This window comes from Hypanus sabinus, chromosome 1 (genome assembly GCF_030144855.1).
Source record: "Hypanus sabinus isolate sHypSab1 chromosome 1, sHypSab1.hap1, whole genome shotgun sequence".
NCBI lineage: Eukaryota > Metazoa > Chordata > Chondrichthyes > Myliobatiformes > Dasyatidae > Hypanus > Hypanus sabinus.
The window spans coordinates 81,283,335-81,309,411 of NC_082706.1; the positions used below are offsets into that span (position 1 = coordinate 81,283,335).

A 26,077-nucleotide genomic window follows, 5' to 3' on the forward strand; every position below is an offset into this window, starting at 1 on the left:
CATATACAACCCTGAGATTACTTTTTTTATGGGCAGACTCAACAGATTCATAGAATAATAACTACAACAGAGTCAATGAAAGACCGTCCAACAAGGGCATTCAACCAGAGTGCAGAAGACAACAAACCGTGCAAATGCAAAAGAAGAAACAATAATAATAAATAAATGAGCAATAAGTATTGAGAACATATCGATGAAGAGTCCATTGGTTGTGGGAACATTTCAATGATGGGGTCAGTGAAGTTGAGAGAAGCTATCCCCTTTGGTTCAAGAACCTGATGGCTGAGAAGTAGTAACTGTTCCTGAACGTGGTGGTGTGAGTCCTGAGGCTCCTGTATCTCCTTCCTGATGGCAGCAGTGAGAAGAGAGCAGGTCCTGGGAGGTGAGATTCCTTAAGGATGGATGCTGCTTTCCTGCAACAGTGTTTTATATACAGTAGATGTACACAATGGTTGCAAAGGCTTTACCCGTGATGGACTGAGCCAAATCCATTATTTTTTGTAGGACTTTCCATTCAAGAACAATGTTGTTTCGTTACCAGGCTGTGAAGCAGTCAGTCACTACACTCTCCACTACACATGTATAGAAGTTTGTCAAAGTTTTACATGTCATGCCAAATCTCCACAAACTCCTAAGGCAGTAGAGGCGCTGCTGTGCTTTCTTCGTAGTTGCACATACGTGCTGAGCCTGGGACAGGTCCTCTGAAATAATAAACCAAAGAATTTAAAGTTGCCAATCCTTCCCACCTCTGATTCCTTGAGTACCCATTTCCAGCACTAATTTCAGATTCATTAATGACCAGAAATGTGTTCCTCTCAGTTGTGACTGATCATAGAAAATCAACTTCCATAGCTTAGGGGGTAGAGAATTTTTAAATATTCAATTCTGTGAGTGAAGACCTTTATCCCAAATTTAGTACTCTTATTCTCAGACCATACCCTGTGGCCCAAACACCTCATTCAGGAGAAAATATTTGCTTACATCTCTTCTGCAAAGTCCATCAAGAGTTTTGTAAAGATCAAAGGGGGCTCCTCACATCTTCCTAAACTCTAAAGATTACAATCACTATCTGCTCGATTGCTTCTCACCTTGTAATCCCAGTATCCCAGTCTAATGAACTGGGCGCTCGATTCTCCAGGCCGCTGTCGTCGTGTAGCTAAGCGATGTCTTGCGTAGACGGTGTTCATCGTCCGCAGGTACTATCTTTCGAGGGCGTCCAGTGCCCCTTTGTAGGTCGATAGGCCCCTGATAAGTGAGTAAACTTTCGGGGTGACCCTCAAGAGGAGAATTCTGTGCATAACGGCGGGTTCAGTTGCACGAACTTCCTCCAAGTATGATTGGAAGCATGCAAGCCAGAGTTCAAAGGCAAGAGCTGCTTCAGGGTCTTGGGGGTCCAAATCCAATCTTTCCAGACGTAAAACACTTTCCATGTTTTAAAACTTCCAGTCAATAAAATTGATGCACCATCAATAACTCTCTCTGAGACGTAAAGGCGAGATATCGGCTTTTATTGAATGGAAGAAGGAACAAGCAGTGGTTGACCACCATACTACATCCTGGAGACTGAGAGGCCGGGCTCAGGCCTCCAATCGCCTTTATACCGGGGTCTGTGGGAGGAGCCACAGGAGCAGACAGCAGGGGGTGTGTCCAGACAGGTATATGTAGTTCACCACAGCTGGGTTCTTTGCTTGTGAAGTTCTCGAGGGAAAACTCTATCACTGTAGGACTTTTCTTCCCACCTGTGTGGGTTTAAAGTGAGGATCGGTGCGCGCTGACCGATTCGTCTCCCTAGGCCAGGGGACGTTTCACAGTGGCACAGTGAGATGCTAGACAGGCAGCCTGGCAAGGCTAACGAGTCCCATCTACCCGGGTTTGGAATCAGAGTTGTCTTTCTCCTAGGTTGGCTGCCAACCCAGGCTGATGAGCCCAGCCTGCCCGCCCAGTTACACCGCTGAACACTCGGTCGCGCTGTGACATAGCAAACTCAGCAAGAACAGGGACACCTCGTGAAGGCGTTTCTATGGACACAGTAGTGTAGGAGAGGCCATATGCGAGTGACCTCCTGCATGGCAAGCCAAAGAGAGGTCCTGCACAATCACTACACCTGGAAAGGGAAGGCTATGGAAGATGCTTCACCCTCCTTAAGTGAGCAGGACATTCAGCTCTGGGCTCACCCACCCCAATCCTTGCTATACTTCTATGGTAAACACCCCTTTTCTCAGGAAAGGAGATCAGAACTGTATGCAATAGTCCACTGTCATCTCACCAAGGCCTCATACAAATGCAATAAGACCTTTCTACTCTTGCAATCTCTCATTTTCAAGGGTAATATACGGTTCCCCAATGTATGACACTGCCCTTACCCGTCAGGCCCCAGGTACATCAACTTTGTACATTTGACGGTTGTGGTTATTACTTTTACAATAAATTTTTCAATTACTGTCAATTGTTTACTGTCAAGTTTACTGTCAAGTTTACTGTCAAGTTTCAATTACTGTCAATTACTGTCAAGTTTTTCAATTACTTTTTGACAGGGTAATTCTTGGAAGATAAGCAGTATAAATCCCTACATAAACTAATTCAGGTAGCTACTTTCTACTAAATGCATTTAAGACTGAGGTGGGGTCCACTCGCTCAAGGCCACTCACAGAACTAAGTACATCAAAATATTCCAAAGTAGGACATTTGACCTTTTTTCGCAACTGGCTTTATATTCCCGTTTCGAACTTTGAGTAGTGAGACGTCATTTGAGTAGCACGTCGACTAACCAATGGAGCTCCGAGACTGGCAGTAACCCGGTAACTACCAATAAAAAAAGGAGATATTTAGTGAGTCACTTGTAAAGTGCAAGTTGGTGTTCTTAGTGGAAGTTCGTGGAACATGGCTGAGGATAAGGAGGAAGTGAAATATTACCGACTGGAAGAGTTAAAGCAGCATAGCAGCGGTAACAGCGCGTGGATTCACGTTAATAACAAAATATATGACGTGACCAAATTTCTGGACCAGGTATTTTGTTTAATGCTCAGACTTCCTTCAGTTCCCTTTCCGCAACTCACCACTTACGTATTCGCATTTACTACTTTCTGTGGAAGTGATTTCGAATAATCGTCGTGTAGGGCTCCGTTTATGATTTAAATCCGAAACTTATCATCCGAAACTCAATTGAAACCGCAAGAAATTTGCATGGTTCTTGTAAACAATTTGTCCTTGTCGTTCTGCCTCCTAGTTATTTTGAAAAGTGCTGGCTCGATTAGCGTTTGAGAATTGTTTTCAGTTCCCTAGGAGACAAGTACTGGTCGGCATTCAAAAGTAAATTCATTTTCACATTTCCTGAATGAAAATCTTTGCATAAAATCTAAATGTTGTAAAAATTTTGCGGGTTATGGAGACTTAGTTTTTTGAAGTCAGTGCAGATGAGTAACTGAGCAGAAGTTGACAGTGGCAAGTCAAGCCGGTCCCTACTCTTACTTTTCTTTGTAATGCCGTACTTGGGTACGTTAGACTAATGCTGATTTTTATTCATTGTCCATCTGCCACTAAAATCCCACTGAGGACAACGAGCAGTATCAGTACCATATATAAAGAAATGTACTCAAACAAGTGCCATGAACGGATTTCGATTAAGTATTTGGACTAGTTTTTAATGTCCATGTTACTGATCCAAGTAATGAGGTCTGTTATTTGATCGAGTAGAGGGAGAACGGAAGGAGTTTGGGGAGAATGTCACGGCTGCGCTTGGAGACGGGCGTCTCGTGTATTAAGGCAATGTGGGAAAGGTGCAGTTACACGGAGGAACGGATATGAAGGAAAATTATGGAAGGATTGGAAAGCAACAGGGTTGTTGTGGATGATTTTTAAACTTAATAGTTACTGGGACTTGGTGCAAGAGGCTTATACGGGGCCAGATATATTCGATGCTACTGAGGTTTTCTTGAAATGGTATGTGGATTGTCCGAGGAGAGGGTACTGGACCTTGTAGTGAGAAATGAGCTTGACTGACTGGCGTTCCACGTTGAAAACAGTGATCATAAAGTCATGAATGTGGACAAAGAGGGCAGGTCCAATTGCAGCGTCATTAGGCTTGGCGGTGTAAATTGGGAGCAGCAGGTATTGGGCAAGCCACATCTGATGTGGGGTCATTACAGAACAACTATGTTTCAGTGAGGAGGGAGGCAAAGATATTAAGGGCAGGCCATGACTTGCCAACTTAAGTTTCTGAGGAAGTGACAAAAGCTTTTGCAGGAAGGGGAGAATGTGACATTTTAAAAGGCTCCTAATAGAAGGTTGATCAAGAGAATTAAGATGCATTGGATGTGTGGTCATATAATGGTGGTTTCAGGATGGGCTTTCCTATAGAGGGCAGAAAGTGGTGGTGAAAGTGGGTGATTCTGACAGAAGGTCTGTGACCAGTGGTGTTAGTTGGATAAAATATAGATGGTTAGTATACATGCAGACAATAAAAAATAAAATTGGTGCAGTTGTGCAGAAGGTTGTCAGAAAGCAGCAGGGTGTAGATCAGTTACAGTTATGAACAAACATAGATGGCGTTTAAACTGGGCAAGTGTGAGATGTACCTTGGAAGGGCAAACGTGTAACTTGCAGCCCCCTTTCTGATGGACGGGGGATCTTGGGTCTGAGTCCATACCTCTCTGAAAGAGGTAATGCAAGCAGGCAGTGGTTAAAGAAGACATACGGCATGCTTGGCTTAATTGCTAGGAGCTTTGTGTATGAGCCGGTAATTCCGATGCCACACTTGGAATATTGTGTGTGTTTCTGTTCACTCCATTATGGGAAGGGCGTGGAAGCTTATACAGGCTGGCTTATAGAGGGCATTGCTGATGAGGAGTGCTGGACAAACTTGAATTGTTTTCCTCAAAGCATTGGAGGCTGACAGGAGGCCTGATAGTTTATAAAACTGAGAGACATGGATGATCAGAATCTTTTTGTCTAGAGTAAAAACATCAAAAACCAGAGGGAGTAACTTCAAGGTGATAGGAGGAAAGTTTATTTGAAAGAACAGTGATGGGTGCCTGGAATGTACTGCCTGGTGATGGTGGAAGTAGATACACTAATGGTGTCTGAGGCTTTTGAATAGGCACATGAATCTGTGGCGAGTAGAGAGATATGGATTATCTACAGAAGAAGGGATTAGTTTACTTTGGCATCATGCCTGGCACTGATATTATGGGCCAAAAGGCCTGTGCAGATGCTGTACCTAATATTCTAGATGTCAGTATGTCCAGGGATACCTTTTGTGAGACCTCTGCAAAAGCCTGTGATGGTAGTGTGTATTTGGAGGCTTGTGATGGACAGAAATGGTAGCACCATGAGATGTATCAGTCTGGTCTAATTGAATGGACTGATGCACTCTGAAAGATTTGAAATTGACCAGGTTTGGGGAAAAATTTGGTATGGATAGAGAAGGTCTATTTGGCAAGTATTCTCTTGAGGTGGTGTAGGAAGGCTCTGAGGTATTTGGCTTTGGCATGTTTTTTTTCTTTTTGCTGTGGTTTGGAAAAATAAAGCCTTGCTCCAAAATATTCAATGTGATCTGGTTCTCATTATCCTTGTATTTCAAAAGGCTTTGAGAGTTATACCTGAAAGGAATAAGACAAAAGATTTTTCCTAGATATGTTAAAGCACAATGTAAATTGTGTACATGTATGCACAATATTCATTATCTTGCACAGAAGGACAAAGAAATGCAATAGAATCAATGAAAAATTATATTTAAAAAAAGCTAACAAATGTGCAAAAGAAGATGTATTGCAAATAAAAAAACTATTTAAATAAGCAAACAACTAAATAAATAAAACTGAGAATATCAGCGGTAGACTCCTTGAAAGGAAATCCACAGGGTGTGGAATCTGCTCAGTGTTGAGGTGAGTGAAGTATTGGTTCATCAGTGAGGTGGTTGAACAGTAGTACAATGTCTTGTAAAAAAATATTCAGCCCCCACAACTATTTTCATATTTTACTGTTTCATTTTCTAAACTTAGAATGTATTTAACTTTTCAATATAATCAACAAAACATTGAGCATCATGTCAAATCAAAATAATTCCAAAACCTGCCAACAATTTACTAAATTAAAAACCAATATTGAGTCTGAAAAAGTACTCAACCGCTTTGTAATTACTATGCTGACTTTACTCAGTACAATACCATATGTTGTCTTACCAACTTGCCAAGTTTGTTGATATGGAATATTGGAGGACGACCCATTTTCAAGGATTGCTAAGAATAAATGCACCCCTCTCTCTGTAAGGTCCAACAGAGTGGTAGATTTTCAACAGGCCAAACCAAAATGAAGACAAAAGAGCATTCAAGGGAAGTCAGGGAAATGATAATAGAGAAGCATAAATCTGGGGCAGGGTACAAGTCTATCCTCATAGACACTGAACTTGCCTTCTGAAAGTGCAATCCATTGTGAAAAAGTGGGGAAGAAAAAATATGAAACCACACCCACATTGCCTAGGTCAGGCTGCCTCTCTAAACTTGGCCACCAGTGAAGAATGGCACTTATAGGAGAGGCTATCGTGCCTCCAATATTTCCAAGTGAGCTGCAGAAGTCGGTGGCTGCAACTGGAGATGAAGTTCATGGCTGCACAATCTCTAAGACCTTGTACAAAGGGTATATATATATAAGAAGCCCTAGCTGTTTTTTAAAAAAACGTGTCCTTGCCTGTAAAGACTTTGGAAAGCATCACTTAAAAGATGCTGTAAAGATGTGGAAGCTGGTCTTGTGGTTGGTTGAGACTAAAGTGGAAGTTTTTGGCCTCATCATTAAGTGGCATTAATCTAATACAGGGCATCAGTAAATGATGGTGGGGGTAGCATCATGCTATGGGGATGCTTTTCAGCAGGGACTGGAAATCTGGTTGGAATTGATAGAAGATGAATGCAGTTAAATACAGAGATCCTGAATAAAAATGTATTGGCCTCTGCCAGAAAGCTTAAGCTGGGGAGGAAGTTTGTCTTTCAGCAGGACAGCAACCCAAAGCACACTGTCAGAACCATGAAGTGGCTTATTTCTGAAGAGAATTAATGTCCTTGTGTGGCCCAGTCAGATTCCTGACCTTGACCCTGACAAACATCTCTGGCAAGACCTCAAGGTAATGTCCACTGCTGCTCCTCGACTGACCTGGCACAGCTTGAGCAATCTTACGAGGAGGAAGATACGAGGTTGGTTTGGCAAATAAGGTGAAAGTAAATCCGAAAGGTTTCTACAGTTATAGTAAAATCAAGAGGATAGTGCGGGATAAAATTGGTCCCTTAGAGAATCAGGGTGGTCAGCTATGTGTGGAGCCGAGGGAGATGGGAGAGATTTTGAACGATTTCTTCTCTTCGGTGTTCACTACTAAGGAGAAGGATATTGAATTGTGTAAGGTGTGGGAAACAAGTAAGGAAGTTATGGAACCTATGACAATTAAAGAGGTGGAAGTACTGGTGCTTTTAAGAAATTTAAAAGTGGATAAATTTCCGGGTCCTGACAGGATATTCCCCAGGACCTTGAGGGAAGTTTGTGTAGAGATAGCAGGAGCTCTGACGGAGATCTTTCAGATGTCATTAGAAACGGGGATTGTGCCGGAGGATTGGCGTATTGCTCATGTGGTTCCATTGTTTAAAAAGGGTTCTAGAAGAAAGCCTAGCAATTATAGACCTGTCAGTTTGACATCAGTGGTGGGTAAATTAATGGAAAGTATTCTTGGAGATGGTATTTATAATTATCTGGATAGACAGGATCTGATTAGGAGTAGCCAGCATGGATTTGTGCGTGGAAGGTCATGTTTGACAAACCTTATTGAATTTTTTGAAGAAGTTGCGAGGAATGTTGATGAGGGTAAGGCAGTAGATGTAGTCTATTTGGACTTCAGCAAAGCCTTTGACGAAGTTCCACATGGAAGTTTAGTTAAGAAGGTTCAGTCGTTAAGTATTAATGTTGGAGTAATAAAATGGATTCAACAGTGGCTAGATGGGAGATGCCAGAGAGTAGCAGTGGATAATTGTTTATCGGGATGGAGGCCGGTGACTAGCGGGGTGCCTCAGGGATCTGTTTTGGGCCCAATGTTGTTTGTAATATACATAAATGATCTGGGTGATGGGGTGGTAAATTGGATTAGTAAGTAGGCCGATGATACTAAGGTAGGAGGTGTTGTGGATAATGAGGTGGATTTTCAAAGCTTGCAGGGAGATTTATGCCGGTTAGAAGAATGGGCTGAACGTTGGCAGATGGAGTTTAATGCTGAGAAGTGTGAGGTTCTACATTTTGGCAGGAATAATTCAAATAGAACATACAGGGTAAATGGTAGGGCATTGAGGAATGCAGTGGAACAGAGAGATCTAGGAATAACAGTGCATAGTTCCCTGAAGGTGGAGTCTCATGTAGATAGGGTGGTGAAAAAGGCTTTTGGAATGCTGGCCTTTATAAATCAGAGCATTGAGTACAGAAGTTGGGATGTAATGTTAAAATTGTACAAGGCATTGGTAAGGCCAAATTTGGAATATTGTGTACAGTTCTGGTCACCGAATTATAGGAAAGATATCAATAAATTAGAGAGAGTGCAGAGACGATTTACTAGGATGTTACCTGGGTTTCAGCACTTAAGTTACAGAGAAAGGTTGAACAAGTTAGGTCTCTATTCATTGGAGCGTAGAAGGTTGAGGGGGGGATTTGATCGAGGTATTTAAAATTTTGAGAGGGATAGATAGAGTTGACGTGAATAGGCTGTTTCCATTGAGAGTAGGGGAGATTCAAATGAGGGGACATGATTTGAGAGTTGGGGGCAGAAGTTTAAGGGAAACACGAGGGGGTATTTCTTTACTCAGAGAGTGATAGCTGTGTGGAATGAGCTTCCTGTAGAAGTAGTAGAGGCCAGTTCAGTTGTGTCATTTAAGGTAAAATTGGATAGGTATATGGACAGGAAAGGAGTGGAGGGTTATGGGCTGAGTGCGGGTAGGTGGGACTAGGTGAGATTAAGAGTTCGGCACGGACTAGGAGGGCCGAGATGGCCTGTTTCCGTGCTGTGATGGTTATATGGAATGGGCAAATCTTGCTGGAACACATTGTGCAAAATTTATGGTGACTATCCAAAATGACTATTGGCTGCGAGAGGTGGACTTCATTCTTATTTATTATATGTACTGAACAAAGAGCGATGAACACTTTTGAACTGATGTTTGTTTTTGAGTTTGTCATTATTTACAGTTTTCTGGCTTTGGGCTCTATTGTGGGGGTAGGGTGGGGAGAAAGGAGCATGTGATTCACGAATAAATATTCTGTTACATTGACAAAACTCCCTGGTTTTAATACTCATTTATGTGAGCAAAGGTTTGGGAGCTGAATACTTTTATGAGGCACTGTAAATGTTCCTAAACCTGGAGGTGTGGAACCTTAGGTTCCTGTACCACATCCCTGATGGCAGCAGTGAGAAGAGAGTATGGCCGGGAAAGTCATCCTTGATGACTTTCCCATGAGAGTGAACATATCTCCAAGGAACAATGGTGGGAGTGAGCTTTTCCTGTGATGAAATGAGCTATATCCACTACCTTTTGTAGGCTTTTCTGTTCTTGGCCATTGGTGTTGGCCATTGTTGTTTCCATACCAGGCCATGATGCAGTAAGCCAGGATTCTCTGCACTGTATATCTATAGAAGTTTCTCAAAGTTTTAGGCAGCTGACAAATCTGCACAAACCTACGAAGAAAGCAGAGAAGCTGCTGTGTTTCCTTCATAATGGCATTGAAGTGCCTGTCCCAGGACTGATCCCCTCAAATGACATCACCGAGGAGTTTAATGTTACTGACTCACTCTGTTATGTCTTGTGACTCCAGACACTAATCAAAGGAAAATCAAAGGAGTCTGGAATAAACATGTATTCTTCATTTTGAGGTGAGCACTTATGACTTAGTGGTGTAATGACATATGCCATTAATGTACATCATACATATAACACAATGAATCGTGTAAATGAACATGGAATGCTTAACCAATATATTTAAAACATTACTCAATTACTGAAATATTAAATACACTGCTCTCCTCCCTGCTTGGCTGTAAACTCCAACTCCATATAAAATGCATTTCAATTCAACTGTAACGTATTGCTCTCTAGTCATATATAAGATATATACAATAACAAACGCAATCTACCTAAACTATAAGTACACAGACAATTGTGCTTCTCATCAATACTGAATATGTCATTTAAACAATCAACCTAAGTTCAAAAGAATTCCTTCAGCTTCCGTGACCTAGCTCTCGGGCTGCTTTAGCATGAATGGTATTGGGAACCAGAAACGCTCTGTAAAACTGTAGCATTTTCATTAACACTGTTTTACTTTGATATGTTTGAGTTGTCCAGTGCATTCTTGAACACTGCTGTGATGTCATCCAGTACCATTCTTAATTTGCTTTCAGTTGCCTATTGCTGGAGAAGTGGATGTATCTCAAGTTAAGTTGTAGTTGTCTCAGCAACTCGGGTGGGGACACAATGCTAGCTCTCCTGTCTTTTAAGCTGCATAAAAGCTCAATGTGGCTTGTTGATTGTTGTATTTTACTGTTATGAATGTCATTCCCACAGGAGTTGTCTTTTCTGCAGTACAAGTTCTTGGATAGCTGCAGGCTTCAGTTTGGTATCTTTGAAATCGTGCTCAAACTGATTTTGTGGAATGACTGAAATGCCCAAGCCCGTGTTCAATTCCATTTTAATTAATTTGCTGTTCTCTTCTGGTGTAATATGTAACATCACTTGTCTATTATCTATTGTCTAAATCCTTCCACATTTAAAAAAAATCTATTTTGATCACCCATTTTGATAAGCATTTCTTGAACAAAAATTATATCGGGTTGGAATAGATTAATGATTTTAAAAGTCTGCTTTTGCTTAATAGGATGATTCCAACAATGTACATTCCAACTTGTAACATTTATCTGTTGAATTGCCATAAAAATTTTTTATTTTATTTAACCCATAATTGGATGCATACCAGTGCAGGCTAATCAAAACTGGTGGTGATAAGTACAACCATATATAGAATATGCATGCTCTGGAACTCTGTAATGGGGGGGAAAAATACCAAATAAAACTAAAATTAATCTTACAATTAATCTTGTAAATCAAAGCTAACCCTGAACCTCCCACCACCCCAAAAACCATGAAATTCAGCAAAAAAAAGCCAAAATGCCTCCCCATAGAGGAAAAAAAAGTGACTTCACAAGCTGCCCGTTTTATAATAGTGGTTTTAAAAAGCTTTCCTTAATTCCTCTCCCAAGTTACAAAAAAAGACAAGATAGGGCCCTGAAATAGAAGAGCCCTGTAAAGGGGAAAAAATATTTTGCTAAATATAAAAAAGCAACACACCACCATATCAAGTCATGTTAACTGATTCTTCTGCCCACTTACAGGCCTTGCTTCTCACTGATGTATATGCAATTTAATTATCAATTTGCTTTGACGCCTTCCATTACTTTACACAGTATTATTGTACTGAAACAATGGACACCGGTAATCACTAAAACATGGAACAGATTCCCAGCTGAAATGGTTAATAAAAGAGGACACAATTTTATGGTGATCAGAAGAAGGTATAGGGATCTCGGACGTGTTCTTTTCCCTAGACCAGTGGGTACGTGGAGAGATTTACCATGGGTAGTCATAGAGGCAGACTCAACAAGGACATTCAAGAAACTCCTAAATAGACTCGGTGACAAAGGAAAAGAATTCTCTGCAGGACAGGAGCATTAAATTAATCACAAAATAAATTGAAAGGTAAGCAGAACAATATGGGTCAGAAGGCCTGCACTGTTCTGTTTTTCTCTACAACATCTAGCTCCCCATATCCAACATAAAAATTCAGAGAAAAAATGTTCATACTTTTTAAAAAAAAAAACACTGGGGAATGCAAAACAATCTCCCAAGGATGCCAAAATTATAAAGCTAAACAAAGATAGAAATACTTATGTAATCACTGCTGAAGAAAAATCAGCACCATTTTCCATTTAACTGACACGCCCAATAAAAAACTTTTTTTTAGAAAAAAATAATAATCTATCGACTAAGCACTCGCAGCTATCTATAAGAAAACAAACCTTATGAGCTATGAAAACTATTACATAATTAATGAAAAAGGAGAATAAAACAGATAATCAAACAGTCTGTCCGTTGTCTTAATTCACTCAGTAGACCAAACAGATTTTGAAAAGTCATTCACATTGAAAGGTTCACATCTTCTTTAAATGGTTGATCAATCAAAGGACATCTTAAGCAAATCAAAAATATTCAAAGTTTATCTTTCCGAAAAAATGATTATTCAGCAGACCTAAAACCATTCAAACCTCAGCTGCAACCGGAATAGTTAACATAGTCCAACACCTCTTTGGGGTCCAGAAAAACACGTGGGGTCGAATCTTTGGGAAATAATTTTAATTGAGCTGGATATTGAAGTGACGGGAATAATCCCTTCTCATAGGCTATCTTCATAGTTGGAAAGAATTTAGACCGCAGAGCCATAACCTCCCATGGATAATGTTGATAAAAATGAAGCTTGGAACCTTTAAGTTTAAAACCTTTTTGTTTTATTTTATGATTCGGTCTTTAACTTTAAAACGAAGAAAGGAGACCAAAACTGACCTTAGTCTATCTTGGCGAGATGCTGCAGTAAAAATTCTAAATGCCCTTTCGATGTCGGGAGGTTGAGATAAAATATCTGAAAACAGAGATTGAAACAGGTTAGCAAAATAGTCTAATAAATCTCCAGTCTTGGGTCCTTCCTTCAGTCCAACAATTTGAATATTATTCTGACAAACTCTTGCTTCCAAATTGATAATCTTCTGTTGCGATTTCTCGAAACTCACTGATATTTCTGCAATTTGCCACTTTGCCTCTTTAAGTTCAGAATTGAGAGAAATAATGTTTTCCTGTACAAATTGAAAGCTCTCTCGTAACAATTTCATCTCAGAAGAGGTAGCATCAAGTTTTACAGTGTTGTTGTCTATCTTCTTATTAAGACCCATCAGTGAATATTCTAAACGTTTGACCCAGGCTGGTGATTCCTCAGACTTTTTCCCTTTTCCGTTGCTGGATTCAGGAAGTTGCTTTCCGCTTAAAGATTGTGACATAGTAACAACTATTCCCCTCCAAGATCCGACAAATAAAAGTTTAAAAATTCAAAGTTTAAACTGGGGAAAGGAAGAATTAACTGCAGCCACACAGATCTGTGTGTCACTCCATTAGATAGTAGGCGGAGTCTCCCGAGCAGTTACACTTCTAAACAAACTGTATGCTCTTGTATTCAGCCAAACTGGTACTCGGTTCTCATCTCATTTGCTTTAAAATACTGCTCAATTCATTCAGTATACATTCCTCTGTTACTGTTGTGCAATTGCATGTGTCTGGCTTTCCAATGGAGCTAGCATGTAGCGTGTGTCGCTCTGGATAGTCATCTTGGATTTGATTTCAAACCACCTCATCACAACTATGTTTTGGCAACTCTTAGAAAACTTTCAAAAGAAAAGCACAGGAGCTTGGGATAAATGTGTTTGTTTTACTTTAGTGAGGTGTGCACTTACGATGTGGTGGCATATTATATGCGATTTGCTTACTTCATACATATAACCCATAATGAATTATGCAAACAAAGAATGCCTAAACAATATATTGACATTATTACTCAAATATTAATGTTATGCTTTCCCCCTCCAATCCCCGAGTGAGATCTGGCTCATGGTCCGCCAGCTTCTTCCTTCTGTAGTCAATAATCGGCTCTTTGGTTTTGCTGACATTGTGTGGAAGGTTGTTCTTGAGGCACCATTCAACCAGATTTTCAGTTGTCCTCCAAGATGCCATTTCACCACCTCCTTTGATTCGGCCAATAGCAGTGGTGTCATCAGCAAACTTAAATATGGCATTGGAGTCGGTGGTGGTGGCATAGTGGTTAGCAGATCGCTTACAGTGCAGGCGACTTGGACTGCCTGTAAGGAGTTTGTACTGTCTCCATGTGACTATCTGTAATTGCTCCCACATTCCAAAGACCTACCAGTTGGTAGGGTATTGTAAATTGTCCGATGATGAGGCTGGGGTTAAATTGTAGGATTGCTGGGCAGCATGGCTCAAAGGGCAGGAAGGCCTGTTCCATGCTGTGCCACAATAAATAAATAGTATTATGTTGCCCTTAAGGCATTTATTTAGTTTATTATATTTTCACTTTAGTAATTCGTTTGTAATCGTTTTGTAGTTAAAGTTAAGGTTGTTGAAAGTAAATTCGTTGATTGTGATATATCGCGGCATGCGATGACGTTACACCCGGTTTTTGCTGCGTCTTGTGGGAAAATACCGGTTTGGAGAAACGGGAAGGAGGGGCTTGTGTGTGCAGGATCAGAGTGAGAAAAGTTTTCTTTCTACGCACTAGAAACATCAGAGAAGCAACGCCGTAAGTTCATAAGATAATGGATATGTTGAAGTAAAAATTTTAACGCTGATTCTGTTAAAAGTAATGACGGTTGATAGTTTATGTTTTTTGTTATTTAAAGAGTTGTGGATAGTTTGTGTTGAAGTGTATTTAAAGACAGTCGATGGCGTAGGTAGGTTCTGACCATGTTGCACTTTAATGTAATATAGTTGTTGTAGTTTTACTTCTGCAAGTATTTATGATGTAAATGTGATGCCAAGAAGGAAACAAATACTGTATATATTTTGTATTGTTTTATCAACAGTTTTCACTATACGTTAATGTGGAAGAGTGAACAGTAAACGGTTAATCTTACTGGGATCGTGCCTCATTGACCGGTTTATACTTAATGTTTAGTTCAGAGTTTACACCTGTGCAAGAACACTACAGTGAAAAGGCGGCATTACCAGGTGTTTCAAGTGCTACGATGGCATCGCAATCCAGCGTCAAGTCATTGCCATCCAGTGCCAGGAGCAGTAGGGCATCAACAAATAAGACTGCCCATGCAACAGCTAAAGCAGAAGCCGCTAAGGTGCGAGCATCATATGCTGAACAGGTAGCAAAACTGAAAATGGAAAAGGCTGCCAGAGAAGCTGAAAACCAGTTGGAAAAGGTAAGGATAGAAGCAGAGTTAGAAGTGCTGACACTACACCGAGAAGCAGAAGCTGCCAGGGTGGAAGCAGAGATAATAAAAAATGCCAAAGTAATGCATGTTCTGGAAGAAGTAAAATATACTTAAGAAAGGACCAGATTGGAACGAACTAGCAGCTACGTCCTATCTCAAATGGATTTGAAGATTCGTTTTCCTTTCCATACTTGTATGCTAACATCCCACCTCATGAGGAGTCTCAGAGAGGCCTGATTGCATCACATCCATCCGAGGAAGACAATTTACCCTTGCAACTCCGCGACAAATTCAAGAATGAAAGGGCTGATGACAAATACTTCTCGACACCAAACTTACCAGATTTGGCAAGAGAAGAGGCAAAGGCTGAATTCAGAACAGCAAATCCCATAACAAATGTACATCCTCAGTCATGTATCCGCCGACATATTCCCCCAGCCAGCATGCCACTTGCAACTGAACCCATGGCACAGTATTTAGCACGACGAGATCTCGTCACTTCAGGACTATACCAGTTTGACGATAAACCTGAAAATTACCGTGCATGGTACTCCTCATTCACCAATGCTATCCACGGAGTCCAGCTCGGAGCAACCCAAGAGTTGGATCTTATGACGAAATGGCTGGGAAAACAATCATGCGAACAGGTGAGACGCATACATTCAGTGTACATCAACAACCCCAAGCTAGCCTTACACAAAGCATGGGAGAGACTTTGGGAGGGCTATGCGGCCCCTGAAATTATTGAAGCGGCACTATTCCAATGTCTGGAAAATTTTCCTAAGGTGTCAGCCAAGGACCACACTAAGTTAAGAGAGCTCAGAGATTTACTCATGGAGATTCAAGGCGCCAAAGAAGACGGCAATTTAACTAGTCTATTATACCTAGATACTTCATACGGAATTAGACCAATCACGGACAGACTTCCATTTGGGCTGCAGGAAAGGTAGGTGTCTGTTGGCTCAGAGTACAAGGAAAAGAACGATGGTCGATTTCCTCCCTTTAAGTATTTCACTAGGTTTGTGTGCAAGGAGGCGAAGAATCGAAATTGCCCTAGCTTCATGAGTCAAGGTAGCAGTACAATTCACACCAAGCCAGTCAAATCCACTAAGAATTTTAATATCAATAAACCTGTCTCAGTGCGTAAAACTGAAGTCTCTATACAACTAACACTGACCCTAGCAAGAATTGTCTATTGCACAACAAACCCCACCCCCTCAAAAAAATGCAGAACGTTCAGGAAAAAACCCCTTGAAGAGAGAATGACCCTTCTCAAGGAGAAAAAAATGTTTTAAATGCTGTTCCTCTACCTCTCACCTTGCTAGAGAGTGTACGATCTCCGTGAAATGCCTGGAATGTAATAGCACTAATCACGATGGGGCCATGCATCCCAGCCCGTTACCACAAACCGACAACACTCCTTCACCCTCACAACAGGACGGCGGGGAGGGAGAGGCTCACTCCAGGACAACCGTTGTCAGCTCGAACTGCACAGAAACTTGCGGTTTAGGTCAGTCAAGCCGTTCTTGTTCAAAAATCTGCCTCACTAAGGTGTACCCTAAGGGAGCCAAAGACAAGGCCATCAAAGCCTATGTAATCCTGGATGACCAGAGCAATTGCTCACTAGTCAGACCAGAGTTCTTTGACTTGTTCAACATTGAGAGTAATCAGTTCCCATACTACCTTAGAACTTGCTCAGGCAGCATGGAAACGTATGGCAGGAAGGCAGAAGGCTTCCAGCTCGAGTGGCTGGATGGTAAAGTTGTCATCTGTCTCCCTCCACTCTTGGAATGCAATGAAATTTTGAATAACCGCACTGAGATCCTGACACCAAGTGCAGTGCTACACCAGCCACATCTCCACCACATTGCCAAGCTCATCCCAGAACTGGATCCAAAAGCAGAAATACTCCTGCTACTAGGAAGAGATGTTCTCCAGGTGCACAAGGTCAGGCAGCAGGTCAATGAACCACACAACGCCCCCCTTTGCGCAACGCCTGGATCTGGGCTGGGTGGTGATAGGAGAGGTGTGCCTTGGCAATGTACACAAACCGACAGTTAACACACTCAAGACCAGTGCTAGAGAGTGGCCGCCATTCAATTTTTCAACCCCGCACAGATTTCATGTCTGTCAAGGAAGCACGACAAGGCTTTAACAAATGTAAAGTAACCGACAAGACGCTGGGTCAGTCAGTCTTCGCTCAAACTGAGCATGATAATAAACTTGCGTCATCAGCATAAGATGCCATCTTCTTAAAAATAATGGACACCAAGGTCTTCAGAGATGAAGCAAATAATTGGGTTGCCCCACTACCTTTCAGAGAACCACGACAGTGCTTGCCAAACAACACAGAACAGGCAGTCAAGCAGTTTACGTCCTTGCAAAAAACCCTGAAAAGGAAACCTGAGATGCAGCAACAATTCGTAGCATTTATGGAGAAGATCTTCGCTAATGGATACGCTGAAGTAGCACCGCCACTGAAAGAATGCGAGGAGTGCTGGTACCTCCCAACGTTTGGGGTTTACCACCCACAAAAGTCCAATCAGATCAGGGTGGTCTTTGACTCCAGTGCTCAGTGCACTGGTATCTCCCTCAATGACGTGCTCCTCATGGGCGTCGACCTTAACAATACCCTTCTCGGGGTCCTGCCGCGCTTCCGGAAGGAGAAGGTCACAATCTTAGCGGACATCCAGCAGATGTTCCATTGCTTCTTAGTACAGGAGGACCATCGCAATTTCCTCCATTTCTTATGGCACAAGGACAATGACATCAACAAGGAAGTCATTGAGTACTGGATGAAAGTCCACGTTTTCGGCAATAGTCCATCACCAGCCATGGCCATCTATGGGCTGCGAAGAGCCATCAGAGAGGGTGCACAGGAGCACGGTGATGAGACCGTTAAGTTTGTAGAAAGGCACTTCTATGTCGACAACGGCTTGATATCACTACAGAAAGAAGACGAAGCAATCGATCTGCTCCGACGTACACAAGCCTCACTCGCTAAGTCAAACCTCTGCTTACTCAAGTTTGCATCAAACTGTCAGGCAGTAATGGAGGCCTTTCCACACGATGACTGTGCTCTGGCAATCAAAGACCTAGATCTAGATGGAGAAACGATAACCACTCAAAGGAGTCTGGGCCTCCTTTGGGAGATTACAACTGACACATTCACGTTCTCCGTGCCAACCGTGATCAAGCCATTTACCCGCCGTGGAGTTCTCTCCACTGTCAACAGTGTTTTTGATCGCTTGGATCTACTGGCGCCAGTCACGATCCAGAGAAGAGCCCTTCTCAGGGAACTTACCTCTGAGCTCTCCGACTGGGATACTCCCCTACCAGAAGACAAGCTAAGCAAGTGGGAGGCTTGGAGAGATTCACTTCAAGATCTAAAACAGCTTCATATCCGACGTAGGTACACTGCGACCTCAGGCTGCGCACACAGAATGGTGTGTTTTTTCGGATGCGTCTACCAAGGCCATCGGTGCTGTGGCTTACTTGAAGGTAGTCGGGAAAGATGGTCAAGTTGAAGTGGGATTTGTAACTGGTGAGGCGAAGCTCACTCCTCAGTCCGAGCCGACAATTCCAAGGGTTGAACTGTGTGCAGCTGTCCTGGCCATGGAAGTGGCAGACCTTATCCAGGACGAGCTAGACCTAGAGCTGGACGATATCAAGTTCTACACAGATAGCAAAGTAGTGCTTGGTTATATTTATAATGAATCAAAATGTTTCTATGTGTATGTTCATAATAGAGTTCAAAGTATCCACCTGTCATCAAAGCCTGAACAATGGCATTATGTACGTACTGAGGATAACCCTGCAGAGCATGCATCGAGATCCTTACCTGCATCCCCTCTGGTGCAGACTTCCTGGTTCACCGGAACCCCCCTTCCTGTATCAGCCACCAACAGAAAAAAACTCAAATGAGCGAGACATTTGAGCTGATCGAACCCGAAAGAGTCTCGGAAATTTGGTCGCAAGTACAAACAGGAGTCGCCTACCTCGAAGAATCAATACGTACTAACGAATGCTTTCAGCAATTCTCCACTTTGAATTCTTTAGTGAGAGGACTTGCATTCCTCATTCAATGGCCAGAATCACTGCCACATTCCCTAGTAGGGATGGACATGTCAGGAAGGTTGAGTTGAAAACTTATGACCAAGGTGATGTGAAAACTTACCAAAGGCCAGTTGCAGAAGTCATTCTACTTCTACCTAAGGACTGATATAGAGACTGAAGTTTTGTATTATGTTCATAGTGACCTTACGAAGGTCAGGCGGGGAGTGTGTTGCCCTTAAGGCATTCATTTAGTTTATTATATTTTCGCTTTAGTAATTTGCAATCGTTTTCTAGTTAAAGTTAAGGTTGTTGAAAGTAAATCCGTTGTCTGTGACATATTGCGGCATGCAATGACGTCACACCTGGTTTCGCCGCGTCTTGTGGGAAAATACCGGTTTGGAGAAACGGGAAGGAGGGGCTTGTGTGTGCAGGATCAGCGCGAGAAAAGTTTTCTTTCTACGCACTAGAAACATCAGAGAAGCAATGCTGTAAATTCATAAGATAATGGATATGTTGAAGTAAAAATGTTAACGCTGATCCTGTTAAAAGTAATGATGGTTGATAGTTTATGTTCTTTGTTATTTAAAGAGTTGCAGATAATTTCTGTCGAAGTGTATTTAAAGCAGTTGATGGCGTAGGTAGATTCTGACTGTATGTTGCACTTTAATGTAATATAGTTGTTGTAGTTTTACTTCTGCAAGTATTTATGATGTAAATGTGATGCCAAGAAGGAAACAATACTGTATATATTTTGTATTGTTTTATCAAGTTTTCACCATACGTTAATGTGGAAGAGTGAACAGTAAATGGTTAATCTTACTGGGATCGCGCCTCATTGACCGGTTTATACTTGGTGTTTTGTTCAGAGTTGACACCTGTGCAAGAACACTAAGTATGAAGCAAACAGCAGGAGTCTAGGCACACAGCTGGACTGACGATGATTGTGGTGATGTTACCAATCCAAACTGACTGAGGTCTGCAAATCAGCAAATGAGAATCAAGTTGCACAAGGTGGTGGTGAATCTTAAGTCTTGAAGTTTCTTGATTAATTTTTTTTTGGGGGATATGATGGACCTGAGTGCTGCTCTGTAGTCAATGAAGAGCTTCCTAATGCATCTTCACTGTCCAGGTGTTCCAGAACTGAGTGAAGGGCCAATGGAACAGCATCTGCTGTTGACCTGTTGCAATGGTAGGTAAATTGGAGTGGATCCAAGTCAAACCTCAGGCAGGAATTGATGGTTTTCATGACTGACCTCTCAGAACACTTCAGTGGATGCAAGTGCTACTGGACAAAGGTCATTGAGGCATATTGGCTCATTCTTGGGCACTGGTATGATTTGAAACGTGCTTGAGGCAGGTAGTTATGTACCTCAGGCTAGCAAAGCGAGAGTTTAATGCCCCTGAACACGCTAGCCAGTTGATTAGCGCAGGTCTTCTCTGATTGGCCAGATGTTTTCCGTGGATTCACCTACTGAAGAATGCTGTCAAGTGACAGAAGCCAGCAGGCAGCATAGTGATAAATACCCGGTTTTGTTTTGGTTGAACTAGAGACAAGCTACCTCAACTTCTCTCACTGTATGAAATTTCTAATTTGTAAAGGAACATTTACTTTCTTACTGAAAGCTAATGTGGGTGTTAGAAGCAGGTACGCACTTTATAGGTTTTTGTCTTTTCAAGCACTTGGCTAGATAATAAACACGAGAAATTCTGTAGAAGCTCAAAATCCAGAGCCAGCCCACAAAATGCTGGAGGAACTCGACTCGTCAGGCAGCATCTATGGAAATGAGCAAATAGTCGATGCTTCAGGCTGAGTCTCTTCTCCAGGACTGGAAAAGCAGAAGGAAGTTCCCAGAATAGAAGAGTAGTGGGATAGGGAAAGGGGACTTTCTAGAAGATGGTGGGTGAAACCAGGTGAATTTCAAAGGGAAATGGAATCTAATGGGAGAGGAGAGTGAATCATGGGAGAAAGGGGGTAGGGGAGAGGAAGGACACCAGAGGGAGGTGATAGGCAGATGAGGAGAAGAGGTAGGAGACCAGACTGGGGAATAGAGAGGAAGGGTGGGAACCTTTTAAATGCCCCCACCCTGAGAATGGCCTCACCATGGCAAGTGACAAGGATATGAGCCAACATGCTAGAATTGGGATGAGAACAAAAATGGTTTGCCACTGCAAAATTATGCTCTTGATGGGTGGGGCAGTGGTGCTTGAAGCAGCAGTCCCCCAATTTATGTCGGTTTTCACCAATGTAGAGGAGGCTGCATCGAGAGCAATGGATACAATGGATGACCTCATGAGATTTTTAGCTGAAGTGTTGCCTCAGCTGGAAGGACTGTTGGAGGCCCTGAATGAGGGTAAGGGAGGAGGTAAATTGACAGGTGTAACATTTCAGTCACATGCAGGGGTATGTACCAACAGGGAGATTAGTGGGAAGGGAATCATGGTCCCTGCAGAGGGTGGGATAGGTGTTGGGAGGTGAAAATGTATTTTGTAGTAGGATCCAGGTGAAGATGGTGGAGAATGATGTGCTGAATCCAAGGGCTCATGGACTGGTAGGTGAGGGCACTTGGTCCCCGTGGCCTGCAACTGCATTATTCCTTCCCAACCATATACTTACCCAAACTCGAATGTTGCAATCAAACCCATATGTACTACTACTACTACTGCTGGCAACTCATTCCACACTAGCACAATCCGGAGTGTAGAGATTTCCTTAAATATTTCGCTTTTAACCCATGACCTCTCGTTCTAGTCTCGCCCTACCTTACAGGGTAAATGCAGCAGCTTTTTTCCAAGTGACCTCTCAATTTTGTAAACTTCAATCAAATCTTCTCTGTTCTCCTGCACTCCAGAGTATAAAGTCTTAACCTATTCAACCTTTCTCAATAACTTGGGTCTTCAAGTCCTGGCAACATCTCAATACTCTTTCAGTCTTGGGATATTTCCTGTAGGTGGGTAACCACAGCTGCACACAACACTCCAAATATGGCCTCACCAACATCTCATACAACTTGAAAATTACATGCCAACTCTACTCAATACTTTGATATATGAGGAGTAATATGCCAAAAACCACTTGCCACCCTGCCTACCTGTGCTGTCACTTTTGACAAATTATGGACCTGCATTCCCAGATCCCCTTATTCTATCACACACTCCTCAGTACCCTACAATTCATTGTGTAAATTCTACCCTCTCACAGTGCATTAAATTCCATTTCTATTGTATTAGCTTTTTAAAAAAAAACTAGTCCAAGCCCATCTGCAAGGCTTAATAGCCTTGCTATCTATTACACCCCCATTCTGTGGGTCATCTGCAAATTTCCTGATCTGGTTTACCACATCTTTCTAATCTTTAATATAGATGACTACAATGGACCCAGCATCAATCTGGGTGGCATGACCCACTAGTCACAGTCCTCTATTTGGAGAAATAAAACATCTAAGCAACTCTTTGGCTTCCACAAAGCCAATGTTGAATCCCGTTTTCTACTTCAGCCTGAATGCCAAGCAACTGAACCATCTGCATCAGCTCTCCATGTGGACTTTGTCAAAGGCCTTGCATTTGCATTCTGGAGTATCTGTGACAGCTTTGCCTCCATGCCTCCCTGTAGGTTGTAAATGGTTGCAAACCCAGCACTGATCTTTGCAGGATTATACTGTTGTGACCAGGCGATCAGAAGGTGACCCATTACATCTAAAAAAGCAGACACTCTTGTATCATGGTAATATACAGTATATCCTGAAATGTGGTCTTGACAAGTCAGAGTACAAGAAGGAGTGTAGTGACATGGTGTCATGGCAGTGATCTTTCCTTCAGTGCCAACAAAACCAGTGAGCTGCTTCTTGACTTTGAAAGTGGAGGGGGGTTGTGCACAAACTCCATTTTGCATCAAGTGTGTTGAGGTTGAAGGCTTCATGTTCCTTGGTGTGATCATCACCTGCCTGGTCTAACCACATTGATGTCATGGCCAGGAAAGCTTACCAATATCAACCAGTATCACCAATACTTCCTCGGGGGGGCTTTTTTAAAAAAAAACATGGTCTTGTCCCTATTGACTTAACAATTTTTATTGATGTCCAAAGGCTTGGCACTGCATTGCACCTGACTATAGGAAGCTGCAGATAATTGTGGAAATGGCTGAGCACATCACAGAAACCTTTATGGACTTTGATTATGCTTTACTGAAGCTGTGAAAAGTGTATACAAAGACCCCATACAGCCAGGAATTCTCTCTCCTCCCCCTTTCCCATCAGGCAGAAAATATAAAACTCTGAAAGCATGTACCACTAGGCTCAAGGCCAGCTTCTACCCCACTGAAATCAGCCCGTGATTGTACAATACAGTGAATGCTTGGCCTCACTATCTCCCATGTTATGATCTTGCACTTTATTGATTATCTGCATTTCACTTTTTCACTAGCTTTTACAATTTACTTTGCACTTTTATAGTTGAACTTGTGCACTGCACTATAAGTTTTAATTTTGTAAACTGTAAGACAAGCTTTTCACTGCATTTTGGTGTATGTGACAATAATATAATAAAACTGATTCCAATCTCCTTGGCTTTCTCTATACATACAGACTCACCTAGTTTGCTATCTTAAACAAGCTTGGAAATGCGATGTTTTTGTTTCTGGTAATTCATTGATATTATGAAAACACGTGCTCTGTTGTTGCATTCTTCATTATAGATTACTGTGTTTTCCCTATCACTGATGTTCAGCTTTGTTTTTTTTTTATTGCTGCCAAGTAATAGGATCACATTTGCCATTGGCCAGTCTTCAGAAACCATTCCCAAATCTGCAGAGCTTTGGGCAATAACGTCAGGAATAGTGGATGGACTGGTGCCACCTTTAAAACTGCAATGTAGATCAATATGTCCTTAGAATTCATGTTCTAACACATTGGAAACTTCTCTTGCAAAGTGTCCGCACACCACACCCCGCCCAAGGTTTTCTTGTTTTATTGTTTTACAACATTGAATCATAGTGGATTTAATTTGGCTTTTTTTGGACTGGTCAACAAAGACTTTCATGTCAAAGTGAAACCAAATCTCTATAAAGTAATTTAAATACAAATGTAAAGCACAGAATTGCATAAGCATTCACCCCTTTCGAGTCGGTGTTTAGTAGATTCATCTTTGTCAGCAATTGCAGATTGAATCTGTGGAAAAGTCATCTTTGCACATCTGGACTCTGCAATTTTTCTCCCATTATTCTTAACAAAACTGCCCAAGCTCTCAGATTGCATGGAGATTGTGAGTGAACAGACCTTTTCAAGCCAAGCCACAAATCCTCCATTGGATTGAGGTTTGGACTTTGACTTGGCCTCTCCAAGGCATAATTTTATTTTAAAGCCATCCCTTTGTAGCTTTGGCTTCTCCCAATTTTCAGTTCTCTTTCAGACTGCATCAAGTTTTCTTCCAGAATTTCCCGGTATTTTGCTGCATTCATTTTGCCCTTTACCTTCACAAGCCTTCCAGTGCCTGCTCCAGTGAAGCATCCCCACAGCGTGATGCAGTCACCACCATGCTTCAAGGTACGGATGGTTTGTTTTTGATGTGCAGTCAGCTTAGTCTGTTAGCCAACAAACACAATTTTGGTTTCATCAGACCATAGTACCTTTCAGCTAGCTTCAAAATCTCCCACATGCTTTCTGAAAAAGTCCGGCTGAGATTTCATGTGAGTTTTTCAATAGTGGCTTTCTCTTTGCCACTCTCACATAAAGCTGTGACTGGTGAAATACCAAATGTATTTGGTTCTCCTGTTGGGTGTGGTCCTTCATCGAAGCTGTTGTGTTTCTTCCTTTTACTCTATGACCACAGAAAATGAATCTCGGGGTTGTAAATGGTGATTTATACACACACTTTGGTAATAAAGTTGCTTTGATCTTTGAATTACTTTAATCAGTCTTGGTTGAATAACTTTTCATTATGGAAATCCAAATATTATATGCCTGCTTGTTTTCTTCTTATCCACCCTTTTGATTTGTAAGTCTAAATTTCAGATTTTTTTTCCATCCTGAATATAGTGTAGAATTAAAAGTGTTTGCAAATATTTAAGTGACTGTTGTAAAACCTTTGAAACATAACTGATAGTAACCTGCTTTCAAGACCACAGGAGGAACCAGTGCTTCACCAGTTCTTCATGACAATGTACATTGGACTCTAGTAAGACACTGCTGATTTGTACTGGTGTGTACAAATTCATGGTTTGCTGTTCAGCTGCTTAATCCTTGCAGTAATTAATCTGAAGCTTTTTGAAAACTGATATGATAGATACCAAGCAAGCAATAGCTGATCTCCCTTTATATACCCTAGGACCTATTGGGTACATGTGCAATACACAACAGGCAAAAGTGTGATTTTATTTTTTTTCCCCTCCCCAATGAGAACTGGTTTGAGGGCCTCCATTTTCCTCCTCCTGAAGTAAATAATCAACTCTTTGATCTTGCTGACATTGGATGAGAAGTTGTTGTGGCATGACTCAGCCAAATTTCAATCTCCCTGGTACACATTTCCAACACTAGAGGTCAATGAATTGGAAATTACTCAAAAGTTCATTTTACAGCAAGCAAACAATTTATTCCATAAGAGGAAAACAGTAATGTATTCTGTTAAATACAGGGCAGTTTATCCAGTAAAATGAATTGTGTATAGACCATTAATCTTTAAAAAAAATATATATACTTAAATAAAATCAACCTCAATTATTTGGCAACGTGTAAAGTATGCTTGAGTGCCTTTGGTATTGTGCATTCCAGTTGGGTAATGTGTATGTAAGGATAATATTAGACTGCAAAATATTGAGTAAATCTGCTTCAATGATTGGGTTGAATCTGTGTTGCATAATTCCATTGAAGGAATCTGACATTTTTTGCATTCAGATTTGGAAAGGAATGCTTGCTTTAATCTGTATAAGCTAGTTCCTACATGTTTTGGAGCAAGTGAGTG

General features: G+C 41.6%; 1 protein-coding gene across 1 annotated transcript in view; it reads left to right on the forward strand.

Moving 5' to 3' along the window:
- Positions 1-2,830: 2,830 nt before the first annotated feature.
- The window catches only part of LOC132395114 (cytochrome b5), a 44,758-nt gene continuing 21,511 nt past the window's right edge, over positions 2,831-26,077 (forward strand). The window contains exon 1 of the mRNA XM_059971424.1: positions 2,831-3,006. Coding sequence (XP_059827407.1) covers positions 2,881-3,006 — 126 coding nt within the window. The 5' untranslated portion in view covers positions 2,831-2,880. The remainder of the gene's footprint in view (positions 3,007-26,077) is intronic.